The 26,855-nt window shown below is 36.0% G+C and overlaps 2 protein-coding genes across 2 annotated transcripts; one reads left to right on the plus strand and one right to left on the minus strand.

Annotated features, from left to right (window-relative positions):
• Nucleotides 1–9,018: 9,018 nt before the first annotated feature.
• On the minus strand, nt 9,019–14,206 carry LOC105224767 (alkaline phosphatase-like). Its single transcript, XM_049457843.1, has 4 exons — nt 14,069–14,206; nt 10,799–11,964; nt 9,350–9,778; nt 9,019–9,283 (listed from the first exon to the last, which is right to left on the minus strand). The coding sequence occupies exons 1-4, from the start codon at nt 14,136–14,138 to the stop codon at nt 9,197–9,199; spliced, it is 1,752 nt and encodes a 583-aa protein (XP_049313800.1). The 5' UTR covers nt 14,139–14,206; the 3' UTR covers nt 9,019–9,196.
• Nucleotides 14,207–14,648: 442 nt separating this feature from the next.
• LOC125778722 (membrane-bound alkaline phosphatase-like) lies at nt 14,649–16,761 on the plus strand. The gene is made up of 2 exons (XM_049457845.1): nt 14,649–15,971; nt 16,193–16,761. The coding sequence occupies exons 1-2, from the start codon at nt 14,649–14,651 to the stop codon at nt 16,520–16,522; spliced, it is 1,653 nt and encodes a 550-aa protein (XP_049313802.1). The 3' UTR covers nt 16,523–16,761.
• The last annotated feature ends 10,094 nt before the right edge of the window (nt 16,762–26,855 follow it).

The following is a 26,855-nucleotide window of genomic DNA, read 5'->3' on the forward strand; positions in this document are numbered from 1 at the left end:
TTAGAAAGTCGAATTGTTTTAAACTGCTTCTGTTGAGATAATGTTATCATAACGATTTTCCATTTGCTTAAAGAATAGCTTCTGATGAGCTATAGAACACCACCGTCACCATGAGGACTCCAAATCTCAGCATAAAATTCCTGTTTCAGTAAAGCACAAAACCTCTGTAAACAGTTCATTAGCCCAGGAAATCGCTTTTCGGCCACTGTTACTTTGGGATTTTCGGTGTCTCCAGCCCCTAAGGATACTGCACCGCTTCCATTAACCTTTGGTGACGTTTGCTTTTTTTTTTGCTTTGTCAACATCAAAAAGTTTGTGCCGACAAACAACAAAAGTCAAAAGTAAATGTTTAATGAGTGCGACTTTCTTGCAACACGCTTTGTGCATGTATGTGTGTGTGTGAGCGCGGTTTGCATGTTAGTTACATAGGTATACAATATAACAGCAGCCGCTCAGGGCAGCTTTTTTTGCTTTTTGTTGGCGTTGTTGCACACGCGGCGCAGAAAAAAGCCAATTAAAGCAAAAGACTCAAAGGCGGCCAAAGCAAAGAAGTAAAGAGCGCAGCTCGGGTGTGAGCGAGAATGGAGTGGCGCTTAAGTGCCAGCAAAGTGGGTAACTTGTCGTCGTTGCGAGAGTGTGGGTGCGCGAAGAGCCTGAAGAGCTCTGCGCGGCGAAGTGAAGCTGTGGTTGGGGACGGGCTTCACGAAAGCGGCAAAGATTTGTATGCCGTGCTTTAGCAAGTATAACGAAAATGTTTTCAATGCAATCAAAACAAAGCTAAATTATGACAAACTCTAAAACAATAAAAAATACATACATACGTATAAGGGCGACAGTAAAACAACCACCACCCTCAACGAAATCGCTCTAACACAACAATTGCAACAACATCAAAGACGTTGAGGTAACAAAACGTGAGTGGCGGTTTGTTGAGATTCTTGCTTTTATTCAGTGACTTTTAGCTTGTGGAAGCTTAGGCATAACCTCTATTTGTTAGTTTAAAATGTTTAAGTTTCGAATGAAATCCATATTTAGATCGTGTTAAATTTTCGCGCTTCAATCTATATTTTCTTCACTTTATGGGTAAATTTATAAATTACAATTAATAGAATTAATATATATTAGTTTGTAAATTTATAGTAACGATTTATTTATCGACAAGGAATGTCAACTGTGCAGTATTCAAAGAATTAAAGACCTTAGACGAGTTCTAGCTACTTTTTTACCTACGAATCCTTTGAGCTGGAGCAAACAAATTGGTACAGCCAATTTTCACCAGCAAAATCAAATGCAATAGGCAGTAAGAGGTAATACTCACTTCGGACGAAGTTCAGACTATAAGGTGGATGCACAAGAACAAAGCTCTAAGAACCGCTGCCGTAAAGGAACACAATTCCTTCAGACGGTGCAATTGTTAAGATAGAGGAGGAGCTCAAGGTATGTGATTTTTTGCCAACTCGACCACACACATCGCAAAACTTTACTGATCCTGTTTTGAACACGTTTTGGCGGCTATCTGCGACTCGACCACGACTGTTTTTATTTGACTTTGTCGTAAGTGACTCACTTTTCATCAACAGTAACTATCCGCTTCAGAAATACTATATAACGATTTTGTTGCGGTTCACCAGCGCGAACCGATTTTCTTGCGTTAACTCGTGTGGCACCCATAAATCGAGCTTCTTTGTGTAACCAATCTCCGCGAAAGTTCTAAACGACGCTGTTTTAACGGTTGGATTGAACTACTACCATTGTTTTATCGATATTTTCGGCAACTGTGTTTCCAGAGCTTGGTATACCAAGCAAATTACCAATATTATCGGAACAGAATCGATGAAACCGAAATTTCGTCTGATACGCTGTTACAGTATCATGACCATAAACACTATTGATATTGCTAGTCGCTGGTTTGCGCTTTTGTCTTTATCGTGGGAAACTATAAAATATGGAGTATTTTCTTCCCAAATAACATCTAGACAAATCACAAAATAGTCTGAGAAGTTTAATTAGTAATAGCTCTTATCTTTCTAACACCCTTAAGCTTTTACATATAGAACGTGAATTCCCGATTACTAAAGCAGTCGATTGGAACGGTAATGGCATTTTTCAATACTATTTGTAACTCTTGCCAACAGGTGCTACTTCGGACTGGGTAGACAATTCAGAACTAAAGCCCTCTGTCGACGAACAAAGACGATATTATGCAGAGGATGACTTTGAAATAGTTTAGCGACTTACGAGATAATGGCTACACTGGCTAGGTCATGTCGTCCATATGGATGAAAACACTCCAGCTCTGAAAGTATTCGGCGCAGTACCCGCCGGGGGAAGCAGAGGAAAAGGAAGACATCCACTTCGCACTTTATACTATGAGTTCCGTATTTTACAAATAAATCCAATAAGCCGTACAAAATTTTATTTGAGGTAGTTAAAAATAATTCGTTAGAGTTCTTTTACCTTGATTATAATTGAACAAATTCATCGAGGCGATAAAATGTTATATATATGTATATATAGTTTTTACCAAAAATGATTTGAAAGTGTGGTCAAATTTGGATCATCGGTAATATCGGTAATTCGATGGATCGTATTTTAAACACCGCAGCTAAATATTGAAATCAGGCAAAAGACAGCGAATGCATCGTAAGTCTCAGGACCCTCTGATGCGTCGATAACGGCTATGAATCCTGACAGAGGTGAAAGCAAACCCAAAGAGGAATCGGTCCTCTCTTTTCCGAAGGCTAAGCTTTTTTGATACCTTTTATATGTATATATAAGACTATTCAGTGCTCTAGGTTTCACTGGAAACTTCAATAAATCTCTAAATGTTAACAAACCTAATTTAAAAAAAGCTAAACTAATTCTAAAGGTACTGGGATCTTATAAATATTAATATAAAATACATTCCAAAGCAGTGCCTCAATAAAACTCATGCGAATTGTACCCTGAAGTAAATGTTGCTTCCTAAACAAACAACAAAACAACATTATTCTACCAAGAAACTCTCATGTATACAAAATTAATACGAATATTACAAGCAGTCAATATAAAAAATGTTTACAACAAACTACTACGCTAATTTCGCCCTTTCTTTCGCAATCAGGTATAGCTTTGGCACACAATAAACCTGCTTTTCCTCGGAGCCCACACCAATATCCTATGCACTCCGATCATTGATTGCCTACATTCAGCCACAAAATTTAATTTATCTAACATTCACTGATGTCCTTTATGTTGTGGTTTTTCAATTCACAGCACATCACCGTCGATTTGAATGGAATGGGTTGAAAGAAATGAACCTCACACAGAAAGTCACACAAACACAGCCACACTCACGTGGCCGTTTGGTGAACCAGCAAGGGACAACACAGACGCAAGTGTCACATGCGAGCACTCCGTGGTGTTGGCGGTGGCGGTGGTTATGGTGGCGGAGATGGTGTCGGTGACAGCGGCAATTGTTACAAGGCGTACATGGTACATTCAAAGTGTGGCACGTGGTGTAGCAACAACATGCTTAGTTGGGAGCACGTACCCTTGTCAAAATTTCGCACGTCGCGCTGATAAAACTTTACGCTGTTGCAACAACAGCAGCAGCTATCGCTTGTTGTTAGTTGTGAAGTAGTTGTTTTTGTTTCTTGTTTTGGGACCAGTTCGCACCACGTTGACTTGGTTTAGTTTTTGAGTGTGTGTGTGTGTCTATGACATACTTGTACTCATCGCAGTATAAGCGCTTCTTGTTGTTATTTGCTGCTATTTGAGCTGATATCATCTGCATGTGACATTGATAACAACAACTACAACAACGCAACATTAACCACAATAGAAGCAGCAGGTACTGTATTAGTGAATACACAGAACCGCAGTTTACTATAGGAATAACTCACACCCACATTGCAGTGCTTTATAGAGCGCCGAGCTTCGTTTCAGGTTGTACCCAAGGTTTATTCCTGTAAACGAGATTATTTGTACGGCAAAAGACAAACATTTTCAGGTTTATAAAAATTATTTTTTTGCAAAATTCAGTCCAAAAATGCTTTTTATGCCGTTCCCGTTCTCTTTTTGGTACAGCAGTTAGGCGTCTTAGCGAACGGAATTTAATCTAAACATGTAAATTAGAAAGTAATTGCAATTCAGGTAGTAGCTACCCAAGTGTCATATATTAGCCTTGAAATATTAGAAGACTCTCTTAAATACCAATATTTGAACAGCAATCTCTAGTAACCAGTCGCTCTTCCTCTCATTTTTTAATAACTGAATACAAAAACTGTTAAAAACAAGCCCACACTAAACAGATGACCATAACTCGTAGCTCATAACTCATAGCCTGTAAACACCGAGAACTGAAGATGGACATTTTAAAAAATTTCTACAGTCGTAACCAGAAAAATTTTGAAACCAAGAGAGGTTTTACTCTATCGTAGCCTTTTTAGAGCAATCTAACAATCTATCTCAACACTCAATCAGTGACTAAAAAATCCCTATTATTTAGTTACAAGTACATATACCGGATTTTCGAATATGACTTGTAATTTTTATCAGTGTATTCAGTAATGTTTATAATTTCATAGTAGAAAGATATACAATTCATCTTTATTATCAAACTAATCGTTGTCAAATTGCAAATTTTCTTGCGCTTTTGCATTTTTGGTCCACCTATGCTTTTTCGTCGAATTATTCAAAATTTCGATAGTAATTTTTTTCAAGTTCGTTCAAGTGCCATAAGACAGAGGACCGCTCGAAGTAATGAAAATATTGCGACCGTTCAGGCAGATGCTGCTAAAGACAGCAAATTGTCGATTCCAAGATGTTCTCAAGAATTAGGACTGTCTCAAACCACAACCTGGCGGTAAAATTGTTCTACTCAAGAACTGAAGCCGTTAAAGCGTCGTAAACCTCGTGAATTTGCCGATTTTGGCTTGGAACAACTTGAAAACGAAAGCGATTTTTTAAGAAAATCATCTCTTCCGATTAGGCTCACTTTCATCTGAGTGGTGCTGCAAATGAACAAAAATTTCGATTCTGGTGGGAATAAAATGCACATATTATTCATGTAAAACCATTATATTCAGCAAAATTTGCAGTTACATAGGTGTGGTTTTTGGTCTGGTGGAATCAACGGTCCGCACGTCTTTCGAAATGAAGCTGGTGACACCGTTACGGCCAACGGTGAGCTGAATAGATCGATGATAACCAATTGAAAGAAGTTGATATTGACAACAAGACGGGGTTAAGATTTGAGATTCGGTTATATCAGAAAATGGAGCATGTGTGGTCTCCAAGGAGTTGTTATTTAACACCATTACACTACTCATTGTGGAGTTATTTGAAGTCATTGGTCTTTAACAAAGAACCAGACTTTCTTCAAACTTCAAGAGTAAATATTGAACGTGCTTTTTTTAGTGGAAAAATTACCTGAAAACTATATTCATCGAAATCGTGCCTGCAAAAAAATCATGGATGTCATTTGATTAATATTATATTCTGAACTTAATTGTATCGGTTGTACTTCACATTAAAAAAAAAGATTTGAATTTCCTTAACAATTAATGCGTTTTTTTTTGTTTTTGAAAAGAAATCATATCACTCTTATTGGAAAATCCTGTATAAGAGTACGAGTATTTTTAAGAAGCTTCGGGAACATCTCTGTTTGTTTTCAGCGTCGGACTCGGCAATATATTAGGAATATTACGACCACTGACCAAAAAGTATTATTTTGGTTTTTATAACCTAACTACCCAGCCTTGTTCCTTCATGCCATATGACTTTTGGCTCTGGGTAAAAAATAGTTGATTAGAAACGATTTTCTTCTTCATCGGATAGTCGAATATACAACTAAGAATGTATATATGTACTACATCTTTTCTTGGTTCCTTGCAGCTGCGTAATTAGAGAACGCAAAAAATTTTACGCTTGAGAAATCTTCTGTTGTTCTCCTGCTTACTCTACTCTACTTTCACATTCTGCAATCTCACTTTATCACTCAAGCCTGTCGGCACCTTACTTCGTAAATAATACCACCGCTGTATTGTATGCACCAATGAAGCTTAGCAGCTGTTTCTCCCTGAGCTACTCACCGCGCTCACTATATCTAACTCCAACATCTAAAGCAATTGTTGTGCCAAAGCCAATAAGCTGATGACAATATTTCTACACAACAAGGCAAGCGATCGCGCGAATTACTGGTAATAATGCTCCCTGCAGATATTTATAAATATGTTTATGTACATATACACGAGTGCATTGTTTCCATAATTAATACTCGAAATTCGCTTTGCGATGCAGATTAAGATAATGGGAGATTTTATCAGTGGTACTTGTTACATTTGTTCCTTCGTTTGGGAATCACTTAACGTATCTGGATGCTCGTGGCTTACATTTGGATGTATGTATGTATATTAATGGTAGATATACTATATAACGATATAGTGAGTTATTTGCATTCTGATATTATATGGTAAGTATAAGTATAATATGTAAATACAGTGAATGATTCAATGAAGGGCACTGTTGTGCATCTACATATGACACTGCTGAAACTTTATTTCTTTGAACAAAAAAGTACAAAAAAAAGTGGTATCACTTATCCTGACAAATTTGAGGTTGATTTCATAAGGTTGACATTAAAAAAGTGAATTACAGAGAAAAGATTGCTGACACCTAAGAAATTTTAACCTAACATCTCACAAAATGGATCGTGCTGGCAAGAAGATTGGGTTCAAACAGCTTCGTTCCATTTATGAATGCTCAAGCTATTCATTAAGGATTGATCCTTCTGTAAGCAATAACCAAGACTTGGAAACACAATTGATTAGCGAGATATATTCGTATGTAGGTCTTCGCTTGCTTTTCAAAAAACTTAAACAGACAGTACAATTTTAGGACTTGACAGAAAATATTCTAAGGGTGTCATTATAAAAAAAGAATAAATAAACTGAAAATATTGGCACGATTCCTCCGAAAAGTCTTCCAGAAACTGTCATATTAATCATATTTTGTAAAAGAGTTGCCACTAATCGCAAAAGTAAACTTTCAAATGTCGAAAAATGAGTGTCAAATAAAGAGAAAATAACAAAGGAAAGTGTCTTGGAAAGTTTTGTTTTAGATATATCAACTATTTTTTAATAGAGTTACCATATAACGAAAAAATTTAATTCAAAGTATCACAATAAGTATTTTCCAAACTGTGTAAACTATTCAGAAGGAATTCGGAGCGTCTTTGATTTAGAGTTTTTCGAAGCAGAGTTGCCACTGAAAGAAAAAGTGCGCTGTTAAATACCCCAAAAAACATATTAAAAATGTGCCAGGAAACCTCTGAGAAGCTGTTAATTTAAACATATTTTTCAACAAAGTTGCCACCCATGGAAAAAGTGAAATTAAGAAGTTTGAAAGATACCTGCAAGGTGCAGTAGAAATTCTTTTGGAGAGTTTTCCATAAATTAGCACTTAGACAATCTTATGTTCCTTAAATGAAAAATTCTCCGAGCCATTCGTTTAAAATTTTTTGAAGTTGCCACTGCTAAAAACAGTTATCTAATAAATATCATAAAGACTATATGTAGGTGCCACGGTGCCATACGAAAAATGTATTTAAAATCTTTAATTAATACAATTTTTAACAGGGTTACCACCTGTTCAAGTTATGAAATAGAAAATAATTTAGTTTAGAACTCTTACAGAAAAAATTAGGTATCTATGAAACCTTCCCGGGAAGAATTCGGTATTTCATTCAAGTTTTGTGAACCAGGGTTGCCACTAATAAAAAATCAGCTTATAGATATCAAAAAAAAACATTTATTGAAATAGTGTAATAGAAATTAATTTAGTCTCGAACTTTTAATAAGGAAATTAGACATGTATCTATGAAAGCCTTCTAGAAATTTTTAGATACAGAGTTGCCACTGATAGAAAAAATTAACTGATACTTTGCTTCCGGAGAGTATTTGGAAAATCTTTAATATAAAAGTATTGTGTAACAGGGTTGCCATCTATCAAAAAATAATTGAAAATTTTAGAATATGTGCACCAAACATAATTCTTTTCAGAAAGCTTTCCAGGATATATTCGATACGTTTTCCCCACCGTCACCCTTTGAAATAGAGTTGCCATCTATAAATATAAGGTAAAAGAAATAAAATAAAGAAGTGGAATTAGTTTATATTTTTTTTGGATTTTACTCACTTCCTGCACCATCGCCATTTGCTTTAGCTTCCTGGCATTTATTGACCCGCTCTAATGTTAAATGCTTCCAAATCTTCTACAATTCTTTTAAAAATTTCTTATTTTCGAATATTTAGTACTTATACCAAAAGATATACATAAACGCATTTGCACATTTAATTACTTTTTGAAGTATTGCAATACATTTATATGCTAAATAAAAATTTGAAATTTTCCAACTTCATCAACTCAACACGTTCACCACATTGTTTATCCAACACACCACCTGCAAATGCAAACCGCAACAAGTTAAAGTCTCTGCGATGAGCCACAGGCAACACTTAAGGAACTCGATGATAGGAGTCGCCACATAGCAGAAAGCACAACTACCGTCATGTGTGTATACATGTGTATGTGCGTATGTGCAACATTTATTGGTGTTTATACTGCATCTTGACTGCCAGACACTTCCAGCTGCAAGTCAAAGATTACATTTTCATTTACTTTGCACTTTGATGGCTCCAAAATAAATACTTGCACACAAACACACACACCTATTTATATGTACACATGTGTGTGTATAACAAAATATTCAATCATACAACTTTCATACAAATATTGACACTGCAACCCCATGTGTGCAGCTAGTGACTCCTCACAACAATAGTTTCATTTTGTGGCAGAGTATCCCCAAAAACTTCAACTTTACCTTGAAGGACTCTTCCGTTAGCCACCGATGCTCATGCAACTTTGACACCTACACTTTGGTTTGCCATTGATGTTGTGGTTTATTGTAGTGGCCTTTCACCTTAACTGTGCTGAACCTTGCAGCTATATACATATGTATACCGTTATAAAGTGGCGAAGAAAAAGTTTACCCCCGAAGCGTTGACCAAACTAACGATAAACACTTGAAACTTTATTAAATTCGTTGTATTTACTTAGGATCAGTTTGGTAGTACGGTAACCACATAAGTTGCATGCCACAAGCACAGGTAAATAAACGTTCCACACACACTTACACATCCACAGTAAAAATTTAGGACCAACTTGAATTTTGTGGGCGAAATAAAACGACTTCGAGTATACTTAGTAAAACGAACTTGTATGCTGCACTTGATTGCACCTAAATTTATTTAAATGAAACTATTTTTAGAAAATAATCTTACAATAAACGTTATTCCCTGCTTGCCTTCATTCCTTTGTTGACTAAGCTAACGTTTTTCGTTGGTTCCATCGTTGGTTCCATCGCTGGTTCCATCGTTGGCTCCATCGCCTCGGCATCCGCCAAAGCGGATTTCGCGAAGGGACCAATATCGGCTGCATACCCCATCAGCGCGGGTATAATTGTCTGTTCATAATTTCCCGAGAAGTAGTGAGCGTATGGACCGGAAGCGAAGACGCCTACATCATCACCACCATGTGTTTCTGAGTCCAAGGGTACGGTGGCCATATATCTATATTTCGGGTCATCAAAATCAGCGTCGCTCAAATCGCGACGACCTGTATTTGTAGAATAGGTCTTCGAGAAACCGGGACCATTGGCGTAGGAGAGTATGGTGTATGGTAGGTTGTCATCGGCTGTCATCGGCGCAAGACCGAAGATATCTGAACCGCGTGTCTTTAAGTATGTAAAAGTAGAAAAGGTTATAGAAAATATAAGCTAGTTAAGGAATAAAATATTATGTACTCTATGAATTTAGAAGGAATTAGCGATCATTTAAATGACTTTGAAATAGAAAAATTTAGGGAAGCACCGTTCTTCTAACCTTATAGGATTCGAGGTAAACTGTCCAAATTTCACTGGAAAGACTGTTATCTATATATTCCTTGTAAATGTAGATAGCAAGTTGTGGATTGCTTTCACTAAATAATAAGTCAGACCTAGCCAAATAAAGTAGTACAAAGCCAGCTTTCTTGAATAGATTTGAAAGACATTTCTAGGTGTTTGGGACTGAAGTGAATCCAATATATATGGAATAGCAAAAGATATTGACCGTTGATATCCAACAGCTGTCCCTTCATACTACAGATGGATATAAGCTGGACTGGATCAGAACTTCTATCCGGTCAAGATCTATCTTTACGTTAATATTCCTAAACAATATTTGGGTAATGTTTTTTTTTTTAACTGGAATTACAAGTATTACCAACAGTTCTTTTCTTAAGTTACCCTTGGGATCTACACTTATCTTGGTCCTTTCAGGCTTCACATATGTAGGAATACCGTTGAAGAGAAGATTGGTTTCACTCTTGGCAATTTTTACAGATTGACTTAACTCTATGTTGTCCGTAGTTTTTATGAAAGAGCTTAATGGCGGGTGGACCTCACATACTTTCAGAAGTTGTGGTCTATTTTTCGAGTTAATCCGACATTATCAAGCTTAATTTCAATACCCAACTAGAAAGCAGATATGTAACTAAGAGTATGGGATCTCGAAAAGAGATTTTTACTCCACTTATTAAGTGCACGGACGAACAAGAGAATGCAATTCATATCTAAACCAAAGAATTTCGTCGTTCTGAATATTTGGTAGATATAACTCTATATACTCTTTTATTTTTAGGGGTTAGGAACCATCTTTATATTTTATTATATTTTATATTCTGTGCAACATGTTAAGAGAAAAGAAAAACTTACCGGATAACCGTTAATTGTCATAGTATGCGAATGATCTGATGTCACCACAATCAGTGTGTCTTCTTCGTTTGTCATTTTTCGTGCCAATTCTATGGCGCGCGCAAACTCTGCCGTATCCTCAAATGAGCGATGGGGTCGGTTGCTATGATGAGCCATATCGATACGTGCGCCTTCGACAAATAAGAAGTAACCCTTATCATTATTACGCAATAGCTGTATGGCCGCTTCGGTCATTTTTCTCAACGATGGCACTGTCTCTGTTAAGCCCTCACGCTCCAAGTCACCATGGTACGGACAATGGGATGAGCTAAAAAGCCCCAGCAAATACTCTGTTTTATCAAGATTCACATTCAGTAGCCCATTCTTATTCCACACATATGCCGCGCTTGCGCCTTGTTCATATTTGTCTGCTAGCCACTCTGCGGTCAAATTGCGTCCATCGCTACGTTTTCCTTTAATACCCTCTTCATCATGTTTCTTTTTATCGATGAAGTTACGTCGTCCACCACCCATAATTACGCGCAAATTCTTACCAACAGGCCATTCAACTAGTTGTCTTGCAATGTCCACATTATGCTTCCTGCCAGAAACACAACCACTAGACTTGATCTTTGAATTAGTCTCCCAATCACGGTTGGCAGTATGCGCATACATACCAGCTGGTGAAGCGTGTGTGACACGCGCTGTTGTCACCAAACCTGCCCATTTGCCAGCGTCTTGGGCCCATTTTGCAATGCTTTCTGTATGTGTTCGCTTATCTATGGCCGCTTCACAATCACTCTTCGGCACTTGGGCTGTCACACCGATCGTACCGTAATTAGCCTTAACGCCCGACAGGTATGCGGTTGACGTGCTGGCGGAATCTGGTACAAGCTTGTTGATTGAGTAAGTTTTGGAGAGGCCTGTGTAGGGGAATTTTTCAAATGAGACTTGTTCGGAGATATCGCCGAGGAAGGCACGTGTTGCGGTTATTGTATGCACCGACATGCCATCGCCAAGAAAGAATATGATATTTTTGGCACGATTCGTGTTGAGCCGCGATGACTGCTCTAGTTTGTTGGCGAGTATGCTTTGTGCTTTATCTACCCAATATTCCGTTGTTCGCTCTGCTTTGGCTCTCGCGGATTTCGCGTTACGTGGAAGTGGAAAAAGTAATCGTGGATGATCTGTAAGTTTAGGTATATACAGAATAACTGTATAAAGTATACACAAATCTTGAGAAAATAACCGACTGCATGAAAGTTGTTAGTGGAGTCTCATCTAGCAGATCTTGCGATGAATAGAAAAACTTTTGACATAGTTAGTGCTCCACGTAAAATAGCTTTTAAACTTTTTCGAGTTTTTTTCTTTACACCATAAAACAAGAACCAGTGAGAAATAAGCTATATAGATCGAATCGGGTAATTAAAACCGCAATAATACCTATTTTAAGTACGTTCAAACAGAAAGGTATAATGGAAGTCAATGTTACATGACTACTGTATATAGTGGATCAAACAATCGAACTATTTTATTTTGTTCTTATTATCGCGTAGAGAATTTCATAACTCGCTTCCAACTACATTAAAAAATATATCGATTTTGCAAGAAAATTAATGTTCTACAAAACTCACAGTGATCTGATTTCTGAACAGTTCTTAATGGCAACAATTGTAGATAATATATTTTTTTTACATAAGTACATAAACAGTTACCATACGAATATATTCTTAAGCCCAAATAAGCATGTATCGTCACCTGAAATGCAAAATAACGTAACAACATTTTCGGAAAATTAAAGTTTCATGAATGAAACACGAAATAAAATGGAACATGAGTGAAACAAAATTTTAATATTGGTTAAAACTGGTTTATATCTGACCACAGAACCTGAAAATGTTGAACATATGTAATATTATGTATGTAATTTGAAGTAATGAAGCGTAATCTATAAGACACTCAATTTCGAAGTTTGCTACCAATTGTTTGCTTAAGATCAAATAGATCATCATCAAAAATATATTATAATATATATTATAAAATTTAGCTATTTTTAATCCGAAAGCTAAATATTTTTATGAATTAAAAATAAATAAAACAAACTATTCGCAGAACTTTCGGCAATGCAATACTGAAGCCATATAGTAAATTCAGCGTCGCGCACTTTTTATCGTAAAATTCATGATTGCATACATTTTTTATAGAGTTCTAATACTCAGCCTCAAGGAAGCATTCTAAAATAAAAATTTACAAAATTCATACTCTACACTTTTGGAGACTTTATTTGTTTAAGCATTAACATTTACTATCTGTTTTTTAACTTTTATTTTAATGGTAAAATAAAGAATACATCGTAAACACATTTCAACATTTTGGTAGAATTGTAAAATTGGTATTAGCGCTCATTTTTTACTTTTGTGCTTTTAAATTAAATTTTAATTTTCATAAATAATAATAAGTCTCCACTTTTGGAGAGCTGTCAAAGTAGTCGCGCTTATGCATGATTAGGCTAACTAATGCCAATTGGCGCACATTTTTTTCATTTTGTACTGTTATTAACTTAGATTTTAATTTTCATAAATAATAATAAGTCTCCACTTTTTGGAGACTTGTCGAAGCAGTCACACTTATGCATAATTAGCCCAACTAATGCCAAAAATTTTAACCTTTCAAATCTTAATAACTCTCCGCTTTTTGGAGACTTGTCGAAGCAGTCACCCTTATTCAAAATTAGACGAAATAATGCCAAAAATTTAAAAATTTTTATATCATAATAATTCTCCACTTTTTAGAGAAATGTCACAATTGTACAAAACACTGATTATGAATAAGCTTGTCTGGCGCACGTCTGAAAACATATGTGTAACACGTTAAAAAAGTATAAACTCAGCTAAAGCCATCTCAATTTAAACAAACTCACTTCAAAACGTGCAAGAGAGCTAAGCGTATCAGTTCAAGTTCATTGAAATGCATTTACAACTGCCAATATATGATAAATAATAACAAGAACTGGACTCTACTTTATAATCTACGCGCTTGTTTAAGCGACGAAAATACCTTTTCAAAAAAAAAAAAAAACGATTAATTACCTCTTTCGTATATTGTTTAACCGCATTTATACTGTTTACTTTTTAATTAGATGCGCGCTATGAAAACCTCATCTAAGATATGCGATTTTAAGCACTAACACAGTAGACCGAGAGAAACCTTTCACTTTCATGTATTGATAATTTTCACGTCATTTGTTTTCTTTGTCATCGAATGTTTTTATTGTAAATTCTATTTACTTACATTCATCGGCGGTTGTTACACTTGTGAAGCAGACCAAAAGGCTCAATAGAAACCAACGAAGATTGCACATGCTTTAAACGATATGCGTACAAGGCGAAAATAAGTGAGTCGAGCTGAGTGAAGTGAACGTCACCCGCAAGCGAATGCTACTGTTGACTTTTTTTGCAAAGTGACGTAATTTTTATTCAAATTTTGATAGAGAAGAGAGTTTCTGGCATGAAGCAGAAGTTGAAAGTCAAAAATGAGTATATTCTTTTCACTCGAAATTTTTGAAAACACGTAAGGCAAGCTTTTAATTTATTGCAAACGCCAACAGCGCTTCCGAAAATCTCTACGACACAACGACGACTGTAGCGTATTGTAGAGCGTCACTAGCCGACCTATATAAGTACGTGACTCACGTGCGGGTTCTACAGGTTTCTACTGCATTAGTAATCTAATCAAGTCTGATTGCCGGGCAATAATGCGCTGATATTCCATTCGCAGCCAATCCGAAGACAGTAGCACCCCATTCACCGCCTTTGGAAATTTCGACCGATTAACGCAATCGGAGCACGTCGCCTATAAAAGACGTATCCGCATGTTCTCCACAGCAGTCTTCTTAAAAATGTCGCCACTGACACAAAAATTGCCGAAGTTCATAGCATTACTGCTATTGGTCGTCGCGCTCCCGAACTACAACACTGCCGATGCGGAACTCACTGTCGATGCGGGACTCACTGCCGATGCGGAACTCACTGCCGATGCGGAACTCACTGCCGCTTGCGATCTGTTAGCAGATAATGACGACTGCATGGAAAGCGCTATGCACCCGCATTTTCCAACAAACAAGGCATACAATGAAGCAGAGTTTACTAGTGACTTTTGGCTGGAGCTGTGTAAAAAATTTGTACGCCAGCAAGCATCTGCACAGCCCAACAGGCGTGTAGCTAAGAATGTTATACTCTTTCTGGGCGATGGCATGGGCTTGACGACGTTTACAGTGGCGCGCACCCTGCTCGGCGGTCCCGAGAAACAGTTGTCGTTCGAGAAATTTCCCTACACCGGTTTCTCGAAAACATACTCGGTGAATACGATAGTGCCCGATTCGGCGGTCACATCCACCGCTTACCTGTGCGGTGTTAAGGGTAATCACGGCACGATCGGCGTTAATGGACGCGTTGAACGTACCAATTGCGCGGGTATGGCCGATACGAGTAATCACGTGCATTCGATTGCAAAGTGGGCGTTGGACGCTGGCAAATCTGCCGGTCTAGTGACGACATCACGCGTCACACACGGCTCGCCGGCAGGTGTCTATGCGCATGTGGCGGATCGTGAGTGGGAGAATGATGTGGTATTGGCGGAAGATTGTGGCGTCGTTTCGGGTCTAGCGGACATTGCGCAACAACTGATCCACGGTGAGGTTGGCAAGCAGTTGAAAGTGATTTTCGGCGGTGGCAAGCTTGAGTTTTTAGACAAGAAGTTCTTTAAGAAGGGCAAACGCCAGGATGCACGCAATTTGATTGAGGAGTACCTGCAACAGTCTTCGGATAATGCTTATGTGGAGACGCGTGATGAGTTGCTCAACTTGAATTTGAATTCTTATAAACGTGTGTTGGGTCTGTTCGAGCGTTCGCACTTGGAATATCACTTGGACGCGGCCGATACGCAACCGACATTGAAGGAAATGACCGTGCGCGCTATTGAGATGCTACAAAAGGACGATAACGGTTTCTTTCTCTTCGTCGAAGGCGGTCGTATTGATACCGCGCATCATTCAAATATGGCGGAATATGCTTTAGATGAGACTGTCGAGTTCTCAAAAGCAATCGAAGCAGCACGTGAACTGACTTCGGAGGAGGATACGCTTATTGTTGTTACCGCAGATCATTCGCACAGCTTCAGTTACTCGGGCTATCAGGTATGTATATCTAGAGAAAGATAGTGAAAATGAGAAAAACGTTGTGTACTGACAGAGTTTAGTAAAAAAGAGAGTATACTATATGAGAGTAGATAAGACAGAAATATGTAATGTTTTAACCCTGATAAGCCTAAATACTTTTACATTTAAGATTATATATAACCAAGAAGTGGGAAGTTTAAATTAAATTTCTACAATTTCTTACTCTCTTTCTTTGCAAGGATCGTGATAGCGATATTTTCGATGTTGCACCATCTGAAGGTACTGATGACCTACCCTATCTAACGCTGAGCTATGCCAATGGTCCCGGTTTCAAGGATTATTATAATAGGAATGAATATAAACGTCGTAATCCAAAAAAAGTGCGCCCGGGTGTGAAAACCTTCCCCGCCACAGCACCATTGGAGAGCGCCACGCATGGTGGTGAAGATGTGGCCGTTTTTGCCTCCGGTCCGTGGTCTCATCTCTTCACAGGCGTTTATGAACAGAATACAATACCACATATGATGGCTTATGCGGCGTGTGTGGGCGATGGTTTGAAAGCGTGCTAAATGAATTTATTGAGTTAAGTTGGTTGTGTGTAAAGCAAAAATTTACCAACACTTATTAAAACTAAATTAACGATGAATGTAAAATAATAATCATAAGATGTTATTGTATCGAAAAATGCAAATTTTGTTAATAATTGCTTAATGGCATAGATTAAGCGAGTCAAATCTATTGCGTAGCAGTCACTGGGGATATTTGCAGTGCTATCTACTACATATTAATACGTCTTATTGCTGATTCTTCTAGTGCTTATCAGTTGTAAGTTACGATTATGCTAAGAAATCATAACAGTAAATAAATATTTATAAGTAAATTTAACTAGAAATTAATTAAAAATTTCTAAGTTATCTTTAAAAGTTTCTAAATGATCGTTTTGTCGTTGCTGACCCCTAAAATTAACAAATTATGAACTCTCCACTTTTTGGAGACTTTTAAAAAACATTATTTTCACGTTAATTGTTGTTATTCTGGTTATTAAATTTGTTTCTTTTTTTTTTCTAAAAAAATGTAAGTCTCCACTTGCACAACTTTTTTATATCTTTTTTTAGTTTTACCTTTGTTTGTGTTTCGTTAAAATAATATCGAACTTTATTTTAGTTTGTAGTTTTAGGGGTTCAGATTTTTTAACCTAAAATAGCACTTTTATGCGAACAATTATGTTACCAACATCATTTCTCTTTGGATGCTTTTATACAGTAGAAGACAAAGGAATGAACGCCTACATTGTTAATTTCCAAAAATTAAACTCAACTTCTCCGGCTCGCTGTCAAATAAATGCAATCATAAATCAATGCAGCCACACCACCAATGACACAGTATATTAAATATTAATTTTACCATCAAATACACATCAGTACACGTGCATGAAGCCAATATTAACTGCACTGCAGCGACTGTTGAAAAATTGAAAATCGGGAAATGTATAATTAATAGAATTTTGCACAGTGCCGCTCTACGCATAAATCCATAAATTACATTGATTTCTCGTTTTATTTACAAATATTCTTTCATCGTTATGCTGTAAGTGTTTTTATTTTGCATATTTTCTTTTGCTATTTGTGGCAACATACCGAATATGAGTGATAGCGAAGAAAAAATGCTATACGCTGTGACAGCAGCTGCTGTCAGCCGATAGCCAAGCGGCCAGACAGACTGTTAAGTCAGCGGCAGGGCAGCATTGATTGCGCTTTCCTACATAACAACAACTCAGCAGACACTAATGAAGGCGCATACATAGTACATACAAATTATATTTACCATATACTATATGTATGTATGTATGTATATATGTGCTTCACACTTCTTGAACAACCGCACCTTCACATGCATTCACACTTTAAGCTGCATATGAATGCCCGTAACCGTGTCCTTTCGACCTACACACACGCAACCACTCTCCAGAAGTAACAACGCCCACTACGCTTGCACAACATTTTAATTAACCATTATCACAGCTGTCGCAGCGTTGGTGATGTGAGTGTTAAATTTGCATATCACAGCGCATGGGTTGGGTATGAGTGAGGGCGACCAAGAGAGTTGCACTGCAAACGGAAAAGCGAACTTATGAAGTGATAGGTGACATTTACATATGCATATGTGGACAAACACATATTCTCTTTTGTTATTTTCAAACAAACACTTATGTGTGGAAAGCTTAATAAATATTACTGAGTGAGACCAGTGAGCCAAATGTATTATAGAGTCGGAATACCAGAAGCAACAAAATAATAAGAGTAAAAATAAATTCAATAAAGAAAGAGTTTGAAGAAAGTTGAACAAGATAGATTTCGTAAATTTCTGTACATGTGGAGAGTTGTATAAGTTTGTTTTTGACCTGCACAACTGTTATTATATGAAAAATGTTTGGAAATTATTTCTAATTATTTATAATTTTAACAAGAGAAAAACTCTCCACTTTTGGAGAGTTATAAAAATTAGCACTTTTAGTTCAAAAGTTTATTACATAAGAGTTTTGACTGGAGATTTGTTGAAAGTTTAACGAAATAAAAATCTCCACTTTTTTAAAGTGTTAATAAATGTTTGAAACATACTTCAGAAAATTCAATGAATAATAAAGCTAAAAGTCGCTTAAAAGTTTATGGCATCACAATTGTGACTGGAAATTTTCTAAAATATTATTTAAATAAAAGTCTCCACTTTTTTTAAAGTGTCAATAAACGTTTAAAACATACTTCAGAAAGTTCAGTGAGTGATAATGCTAAAAGTCGGCTGAAATATTGGCATACTAAAGAAGTCTTCATTTATGTAGACTTTTAGTTTTAAATTTTAAAGAAAATACCTCGTTTTATAAAGTTATTAAAGACTCTGGGGAGACTTTTCTCATGAAATCTATAACTTACTGGGTTACCATAATAATTTATTACGTTTCCAGCGTTTTATTTCACACAACTGTATAGATATTAATGTACACATTTGTATACAAACGTACGCACGGATATATTTTTATATTCACAGAGAGGATATGCAGCTTTAATACGCTATATACATACATATGTGTATATGTATATGTATTAGTGTATGCACACACTTGACATTCGAAAATGTCGAATGCTCTGACAGCTGAATGCTGACAATTATGACAGCCACAGCATCCCGACCGAAACGCACTGCCACAACGGACAGCAGTTCTTGTTATATTTTATTATTATTGTTGTTGAATTTTTTTTTTATTATTACTCTGCAATTGCAGTTGCATTTATTGGCAGTACAGTATACTCTCGAAAAGTAAATCGATTGGTATTTTGGGTAATTTACTTTTTCGAATAATTTACTTTTCCAAATATATACATAAATTATCTGTTTTTATAATATTAAATGCATTTTTAAACTTAAAAAATTCATCCATTTATTTGCTTCAATAAAACATATGAATTTACATGAAAAACATATTTACATTTACATACATACATATGTATTTACTATGAAGAAAAAAAATCTTGAATATTCTTTTGTTTTTTTTCTTTTGCAATATCTTTTCTGACCATTTTTGTACGACAATTCAAAAAGTCTGACACCTGATTTGCATCGTTTTCATTTTTAAACCAGTGGATCAAGTTGTTTACGCTTTGAATTTTTTCCGCATATGTCACTTTGGGTTCCTGGCTGACTAATTCTCCATCTGAAGTGTCTGACAAAATTTCTATTTCATCAGCAGTTTCTTTGTTTACTAAAAAGACGCGATAAATAAGAGAATAAGTGTTTTTGCATCATCGTAAAAAACGCTGCTTGCTTCGTTTCGAATTTTTTATCACACTCTCTGAAAAGTAAATTAAAAAATTTACTTTTTCGAGGTGCATGTGTAATCTTAAAGGTGATTTACTTTTCCGCGATTATTTACTTTCTGAGAATTTACTTTTCGAGAGTATACTGTATTGTCATTTACATTATTGGCGTGGGTGTCGTTTGCGTTGAAATTAACGCCATTTTAATTGAATTTTAATATTTTACACATGAATGAACGATGCGAATGAGAATGTAGAGATTCGTTGCAATGAGGTGGTAGGAAAACCGTTAGTCGGCGTGTTTCTTGCTGTCTTGGTGCCTTATAAAAGACAAGTGGTAGCATTTAATAAGCGTGCGGCTGACAGCTACATAGTTGGAAAAAGTAAGCTGACAGTAAGCGCCGGAAACACCAAGGACTAAAGGCATTGCGTGAATTCAAAATCAGTATGAAAATTCTATACGAAGGGGTGTAAAATTTAATTGTCATTATATCATATCCGGTGGAAAGTCATTTTCTGCGTGTTAACCGTCATATTTGATATGTGGTTGAATTATTGCTATATTAAAAATTATACAGATACGCGCAAAAATGTAAGGTAGGTTCACAGCTAAACAGATAAAATAAAAAGTCTCCACTTATGGAGATCTATTTTTTGACTTAAAGCAGATTAAATAACGTAATACATGGATTATTGTAAAAAATTGTATAAAATTTAAAAGAAAAGTGTAGTATAAAGGAAAACAGTTTCATGACTTGGATGTTTGTGATGATATTTATGTACATATATATGTATGTATGTTGAAGGAAAGAATTCCGCCGAAGTAGTATTGCTTGCATTATTTCTTAGTATCAATTTCCGCTTTAAACTAGGGAACAACAAGTTTTTAATATAAAATTAACACTTTGTATGTATAATTTAATTAGAATCGTTTACCTCACAAAATTACAAAATCGACTTCAAAAGTCTCCACTTTTGGAGAGTTGAAGAATTCCAGATAATTCGATAAATTAAATATTTTCTGAGCTTACAGTTAAATATTTAACAAAATTACATATACGTGTTCTCTTCACACTCTCCACAATTTTCGAAAAAATTAAGTTGTATGATTTTATACAGAAAAAAATATATATGTATAAAGGTATGCTTTTGTACGTATTTTAAATGAAAAAACTAAAAAGTCTCCACTTTGTAGAGTTTCTAATTTTTATGTGTTCGTATATAAAATCACCATTTAGAACATTTAAATTACTGTAATACTTAAAATTTCGAAATTTAAGTCTTTGACATTTAAATAAATTACATTTTACTAAAATTATTTTATCCGTTAAATTAAAGTTATATCCATGTACATGGTACTCGGAAAACTGGGTTCCTAGACACCTCTAAGAAATCATCTCCAAATATGAGTTTTTAATTGTAACGGGAAGGTCCTCCGCCTAACGGTTTTCTATTTTTTCTTATTATCAGATAGAAAAATTTATATCTTGCTTCCAACTACTTGAAAAAATATCTTGTTAATTAGGTTTTGTAGGAAATTGAATGCTCTAAAATATGGTCTCTTATGATTTTTTCGTAAACAAGATATTAACGGTTGAAATTTGACTATTTTTGGAAAAATTCTTTATTTCTTATTAATTTTATAACTCAATGAAAAAAACGAGATATTCATCGTCAAACATCAATGCATATTAGGGTGGATCAAAAAAAATTACAATTGAAAACTCATATTTAGAGAGGATTTCTTAGAGGTGTCTAGGAACCCATTTTTCCGAGTACCAATAAAAAAAACAAAAAATTTTTTTTTGAATCACCCTAATGTACATACATATGACGCATTTGGCGCTTAAACGGCACTCTTCACTAACAGCCGGTAATGTATACTTTACACACGAACCAATTGAATGCATAAATTAAAACCATAATGCTATTAATACCGATTGTAATGCCTCGCCTGCAATTCGATTGGCGTGAAAATCAAAAATTCATTTCAATTGGCATACGCACAGATTGCATACTGGTGGCAACGCTTTGCTGCCTTGCAACAATGGTAATTTACGCAATTGCAAAATAATGATTGCTGCAAACTGTCTGTTTTGGCGCAAATCACAAAATCCCTCAAATAAAATAGTGAATACGAGTAGTGCAGTTGACAGCTGACAGCTGACAGGCGAACACACAGACACATAGTCATTTATTGTATGGACCCAAATACCGTTGAATGTGCAGTTAAAAATATGAGTTTAAAAAAGAATTTCAATTCGAAATAATCAAAGGGAAAAGGAAAAAAATAAATAAGCATTTATTAAATCGCAGCTACGCATTGTGACAAGCGTTGACAATAAAAGTGTCAATGCATGACATGTTGAAGCTCTGTAGCGTCTACAGTGTAGACACATAGACAAAAAGTTTGCACAGCAGACGGTTGGGTGCTGCCATTGACATGTCGGCGCTGTTGCTGTCATTAACTAGACACCCTAGCAGCAGCGGTAGCAGTGGCTGCTTTTTCCAAACGCTTACTGGCAGCTGCTACTTACTCATCGCAGCGCTGTCGTTTATCAATTTTGTGCAATTTGCATGCGAATGCTGGCGCTACGCTGCCGTGGCTGATAGCAACTCACACCTACACATGCTCATACATACTACAAATGTACCAATGCACTGGTACACATCTGCCATATATTCCGGTTTTGGCTTTCATTAATTTTTTCGGCACTGCAACTTTTTTTGTTGCATTTGTTGGTATGATTGCCATCATCTATACGCGTAAAAATGCAAATTTAAACGAATTTCAATCATTTTGCAATTGTTCTCACAACAAAAAAGCAAAAACTTATGAGTGCATAGTATAAAGTAATCAATGCATATGATGCGTATGTATGTACGTATATTTAGATTGCATGAAGCACATGTGCAATGTGTTAAACTATTCGCATTTTGACACTCTGCAGTTTATTTCTTCCACATACGGCTTAAATGCAGTGCTATTACAGAACGTCTGGGTCAGAACTGCAATGACGCTAATGCCACTGCCACTTTGATTCAAACAAGCCAATCTAAGTGCAGTCCCTGTAGAGATATACGATGAATTTTTCTTTTCAAAAAAGCAGAAAGCAAGTTACGCTTGTGAGGAGAGTTTTAGGTTGATACTAATTCGATGAATGCTCTTCTATTATTACATAAACACGTTTTTGAATATTAAAAAAAATGTATACTGAAGCTTTTACCTTTCTGGTCCGTATTTTTATCAAAAAATAAAAGTCTCCAATTTTTGGAGAGTTGATATTTAAGTTAAAGATTAATTCCATTTGAAATCCACAGCAATTAGAAGGAAAATAAAATATGTTTACCTTGTTTCAAAAGTCTCCAATTTTGGACAGAACCAAATTTATTATGAAACTACATCCAATCACAAACGTCCCCAATTTCCTCTAATAAATTTGTGTGCTTATAATTTTGTATTATGTACATACATTATTATACATATCTTGGCTTTACTCTATTAAATCTATGACGTGGGAAATCATTCATTCCTAATATTAAAACTGAAACTTTTTTTTCAAAACAAAAAATAGTCAAAATTCTAAATAAAAACAAAAAAAATCAAAATATCATTTATTCCGTTCACGGGTACATCCACACAGAATTACTCTTGCCAATGGATGGTACTTTGGACTGAGAAACAGAAGTCCTCTCCCAACGAACAAAAACCAAACTCTACAAGTCCTCATCATTCTCGTCCTGCTATATGGAGCGAAGGCATGGACAATGACATCATCTCATTAGTAGGTCTTAGGAGTTTGCTGGAGATTTATGGTCTTTAGCGCATTGGCAACGGCGAGTACCGCATTCGATGGAAGAGATATATGGCGACATTGATATAGTTCAGCATGTTGTCCGGACAATTCAGGACCCGCCGGTGGAAGTAGAGGAAAAGATACCTCCACTCCGTAGGAGAGATAAAGTGGAGAAGGACCTGACTGCACTTGGTATCTCGAATTGGTGCTGTTGTTAACTCGGCTATAACCGCGTATGCGGTGTCTACACAAGTAAAGAAGAAGTATATCCTCCCTGGTTTTTCATAAGTTTTCCTATTCTATTCGGCATGGATCGTATTAGTTTTCGGCAGGTTTCCAATGGGGTATCATCCCAAAGTTCTTTTGCTTTCCGCCATAATTGATCATTATTTTGAAATGAAAAGACTGCCAATCTTCTCTTAAGGTCATTCCACAAGTTCTCAATCGGGTTTAGATCAAGGTATGACTCAGCTATTGCATATAGATCACATTTGCATCCTTAAAACACACAAATACCAACCTCGATGTATGCTTTGGTGGTTATCTTCTTAATAATATCATCTCAGCGGCATGTTTTCAAATATCTCTTTACTCAAAGGCAGTCATTTAATCTTTATCCAAAATAAAAGTCCAACACGCTTTATAAACAGTTCCTAATTTTTAGATCGTGTTACATTTTTCCAATTGAAAGACTGTATGGATATATATGGATGAAGTATAAAGATAAAGACATCGCTGAACTAATTAAACGATGCTCTGTGCTTCAAGCAGCAAAACTTCTCTATACCATTTAATGTAATGTTGTTCTCGCTGGGCGTTCATGGAGCTTACGATATCACTCCCACTGAAACCACTTAATCTCACCTCGTCAACTTGGCGCGCAATGAAAAAGTGATTAAATTTCATCAAGCCGCATACGCGCCACTCAACTACCCCAACTGCCCGCTAGTGTAAAGAGATGCCAATCGCGTAGTGAATATCCCAACCTACCCCGAATGTATGCAAAGCTGCGAAGGACTCACATTGTTGCGCTTCGAAAGTGTCGATGGTTGCAAGTGTCAAAAAAGTGTCGCTGACAGCCACCAACAGCAGACAATGGCAAAACACGGTGGCCATCAGCAGATCAGCGCCATCAACACAACCCGACCATTTACCAAAACAAAAAAAAAAAAATACTGCAGAGAAAGAGCGGAAGGTCGCTATACTGTGTGACTTTGCCAACTAAATACTATAACTGTTGTCGCACTAAATACAAACATGCCAGTCATTTTCAAACAAACCTTCAATAGCATAATACTGAGCATTGTTTTTGTTGACATATGAGTATTTGAGTTTCACTCGCAGCGCTCCAGCGCGGTTGAAGTGCCGATTTTATTCTCAGTTACATACATACACATACACATACCTATATTTTGATATGTGTGCGATAGTTGGAGAGTGTCATTATTAACGCATTCACAGCTGGGTAACAGCTGTGTTAGAGAAGTTGTGGTACAATAAACGCAAACCCCTTTCTTTGAGACCTGAAGTTTTTTATTTACTTTTTTATGTGAAAAGTTATAAAAAAAATAACAAGGAGACACGTTAACTTCACACAAGCTATAACATTCTTCACAAATACAATAAATTCTTTGGAAGTACTAGATTATTAGATATTAAGTTATTTGAACAGCTATATGCTATAGCGGTCTGCTTTCGGTGGTTACGAATTGCAAATCAGTAACTCATAAACTGAAGGACTAGCTCGCGTAAATGCAGATAGACGGGCATGGCTAAATCGACTCAGCCTAGCACGTGGATCGTATGAATATATTTTATAAGATCTTCGCTTGTTACAAACATATATGTACCTTAATATACCTTGCTCATTAAACATGTCTTCGTCTAAAGATAGTAAAACTCTAGACAAGAAAAATTATAATTATACATAATTACATGGAAAGTTTTCTTAGAGCTGAGACAGGAGAGTAATCAATAATCTTTGAAGGGATTAATGAAGTCAGTTTGTTAATCTATCCATAAGCCGGAAAAGTAAATAAAAATTTTGAAGTGGACAATCGCTACGGAAGCCAGAAACGATTCAAGGTTTCCAAATAACTGCCAAAGTCAACCAGACCTGTTCTGATTTAGTGGAACATGAAGTCGAAGTCCGCTGCACCCATGGAGTACAGAAAATCAACTTTTTTAATGAATAATTACTGTGTTTGCTTCTAAAATAATATTCTAAACTAGAGGACCCGCCTACTTTTTACTGTGGCTGATACATAGGTAGTACTACTAATACCATCTATTAGTTAGATTATAAGTATTAGTTAAGGAATAAACGCATTTTTGATGAACCAACAAAAATGAATCAAAAAGCATTTCGTGCGTTAAGAAATAATTAGTTTTTGGGGTAAAAATACTTTTGAATTTGGGCTGTGCATCAGTGAAATCAATCGAGTCCAATTGATTATCAGCCTGGTGGACTGCATATTAAGAAACGGTTCTCAAGCGTGGAAAGACAAAAAAATCGGCTGGCAAGGTTATGGCATCAGTCTTTTGGGATGCCCGTGGTATATTATTCATCGAATGATAAATGAGCCAGTTTTAATTCATTGTGTATTTGATTGCAGTTCTATTCCATTCCCAATATTTAGCAATTTTATTATTTTTCAGGAAGGATCAGTTTGAAATTGTACAAATATTCATATGTATTCATCGTTCCCGTTTAAATATTGTATTGCTCTGTGCAATGCTTCGAAAAGATTTCTGTATATCTCAAATTTTTTATCAACACTTCAGTTATGCCGCTATTTTTTTATGCCAGACCTTTTGCAATTTTAAATTGCCTGTCAAGATACCCCCTCCAATAGTTAGCAGGTATGAAAAAAATGTTATAGCTACCCATAGATTTTAAGGTTTGAATATTGGATACTGCGATGGTAGCGCCATCTATCGGTCAAACATTCCAAAATTAACAATTGATTAAAAATGAAAAAATAATTTAAAAAACATTTTCCAGTGGACCAAATTGTAAATCTAAACCATTCTCGAATCTCCTTGAACATACACACAAAATTTCATCAAAATCGTTCCATCCGTTTAGGAGCAGTTCAAATGCAAACACACGGTCATAAGATTTATACATATATGTAAAAATGAATAAAGAATACAATACAGAGTAATTTTATTGCCATCATGGTTTAAAGTTTAAAGTAATGCTAAGTAGAGATAATATTGCAAAAGTTCATACCGATAAAAACCTGTTCGAACTATTAGGTTATCAGAAAATATATTAGGAACTAATTCCAAAG

The sequence above is a fragment of the Bactrocera dorsalis genome, chromosome 5 (assembly GCF_023373825.1).
Source record: "Bactrocera dorsalis isolate Fly_Bdor chromosome 5, ASM2337382v1, whole genome shotgun sequence".
Taxonomy (NCBI): Eukaryota; Metazoa; Arthropoda; class Insecta; order Diptera; family Tephritidae; genus Bactrocera; species Bactrocera dorsalis.

Bases quoted from the DNA above. Each gene is read 5' to 3' on its own strand.
- LOC105224767 (XM_049457843.1), bottom strand. From the start codon at position 14,138: ATGTGCAATCTTCGTTGGTTTCTATTGAGCCTTTTGGTCTGCTTCACA. The intron at 9,779-10,798 runs GTAAGTTTTTCT...ACATACTTAAAG, and splicing joins TGACAATTAACGGTTATCCG to ACACGCGGTTCAGATATCTT. The intron at 9,284-9,349 runs GCAAGCAGGGAA...AAATAAATTTAG, and splicing joins TAGTCAACAAAGGAATGAAG to GTGCAATCAAGTGCAGCATA.
- LOC125778722 (XM_049457845.1), top strand. From the start codon at position 14,649: ATGTTCTCCACAGCAGTCTTCTTAAAAATGTCGCCACTGACACAAAAA. The intron at 15,972-16,192 runs GTATGTATATCT...TTTCTTTGCAAG, and splicing joins TCAGTTACTCGGGCTATCAG to GATCGTGATAGCGATATTTT.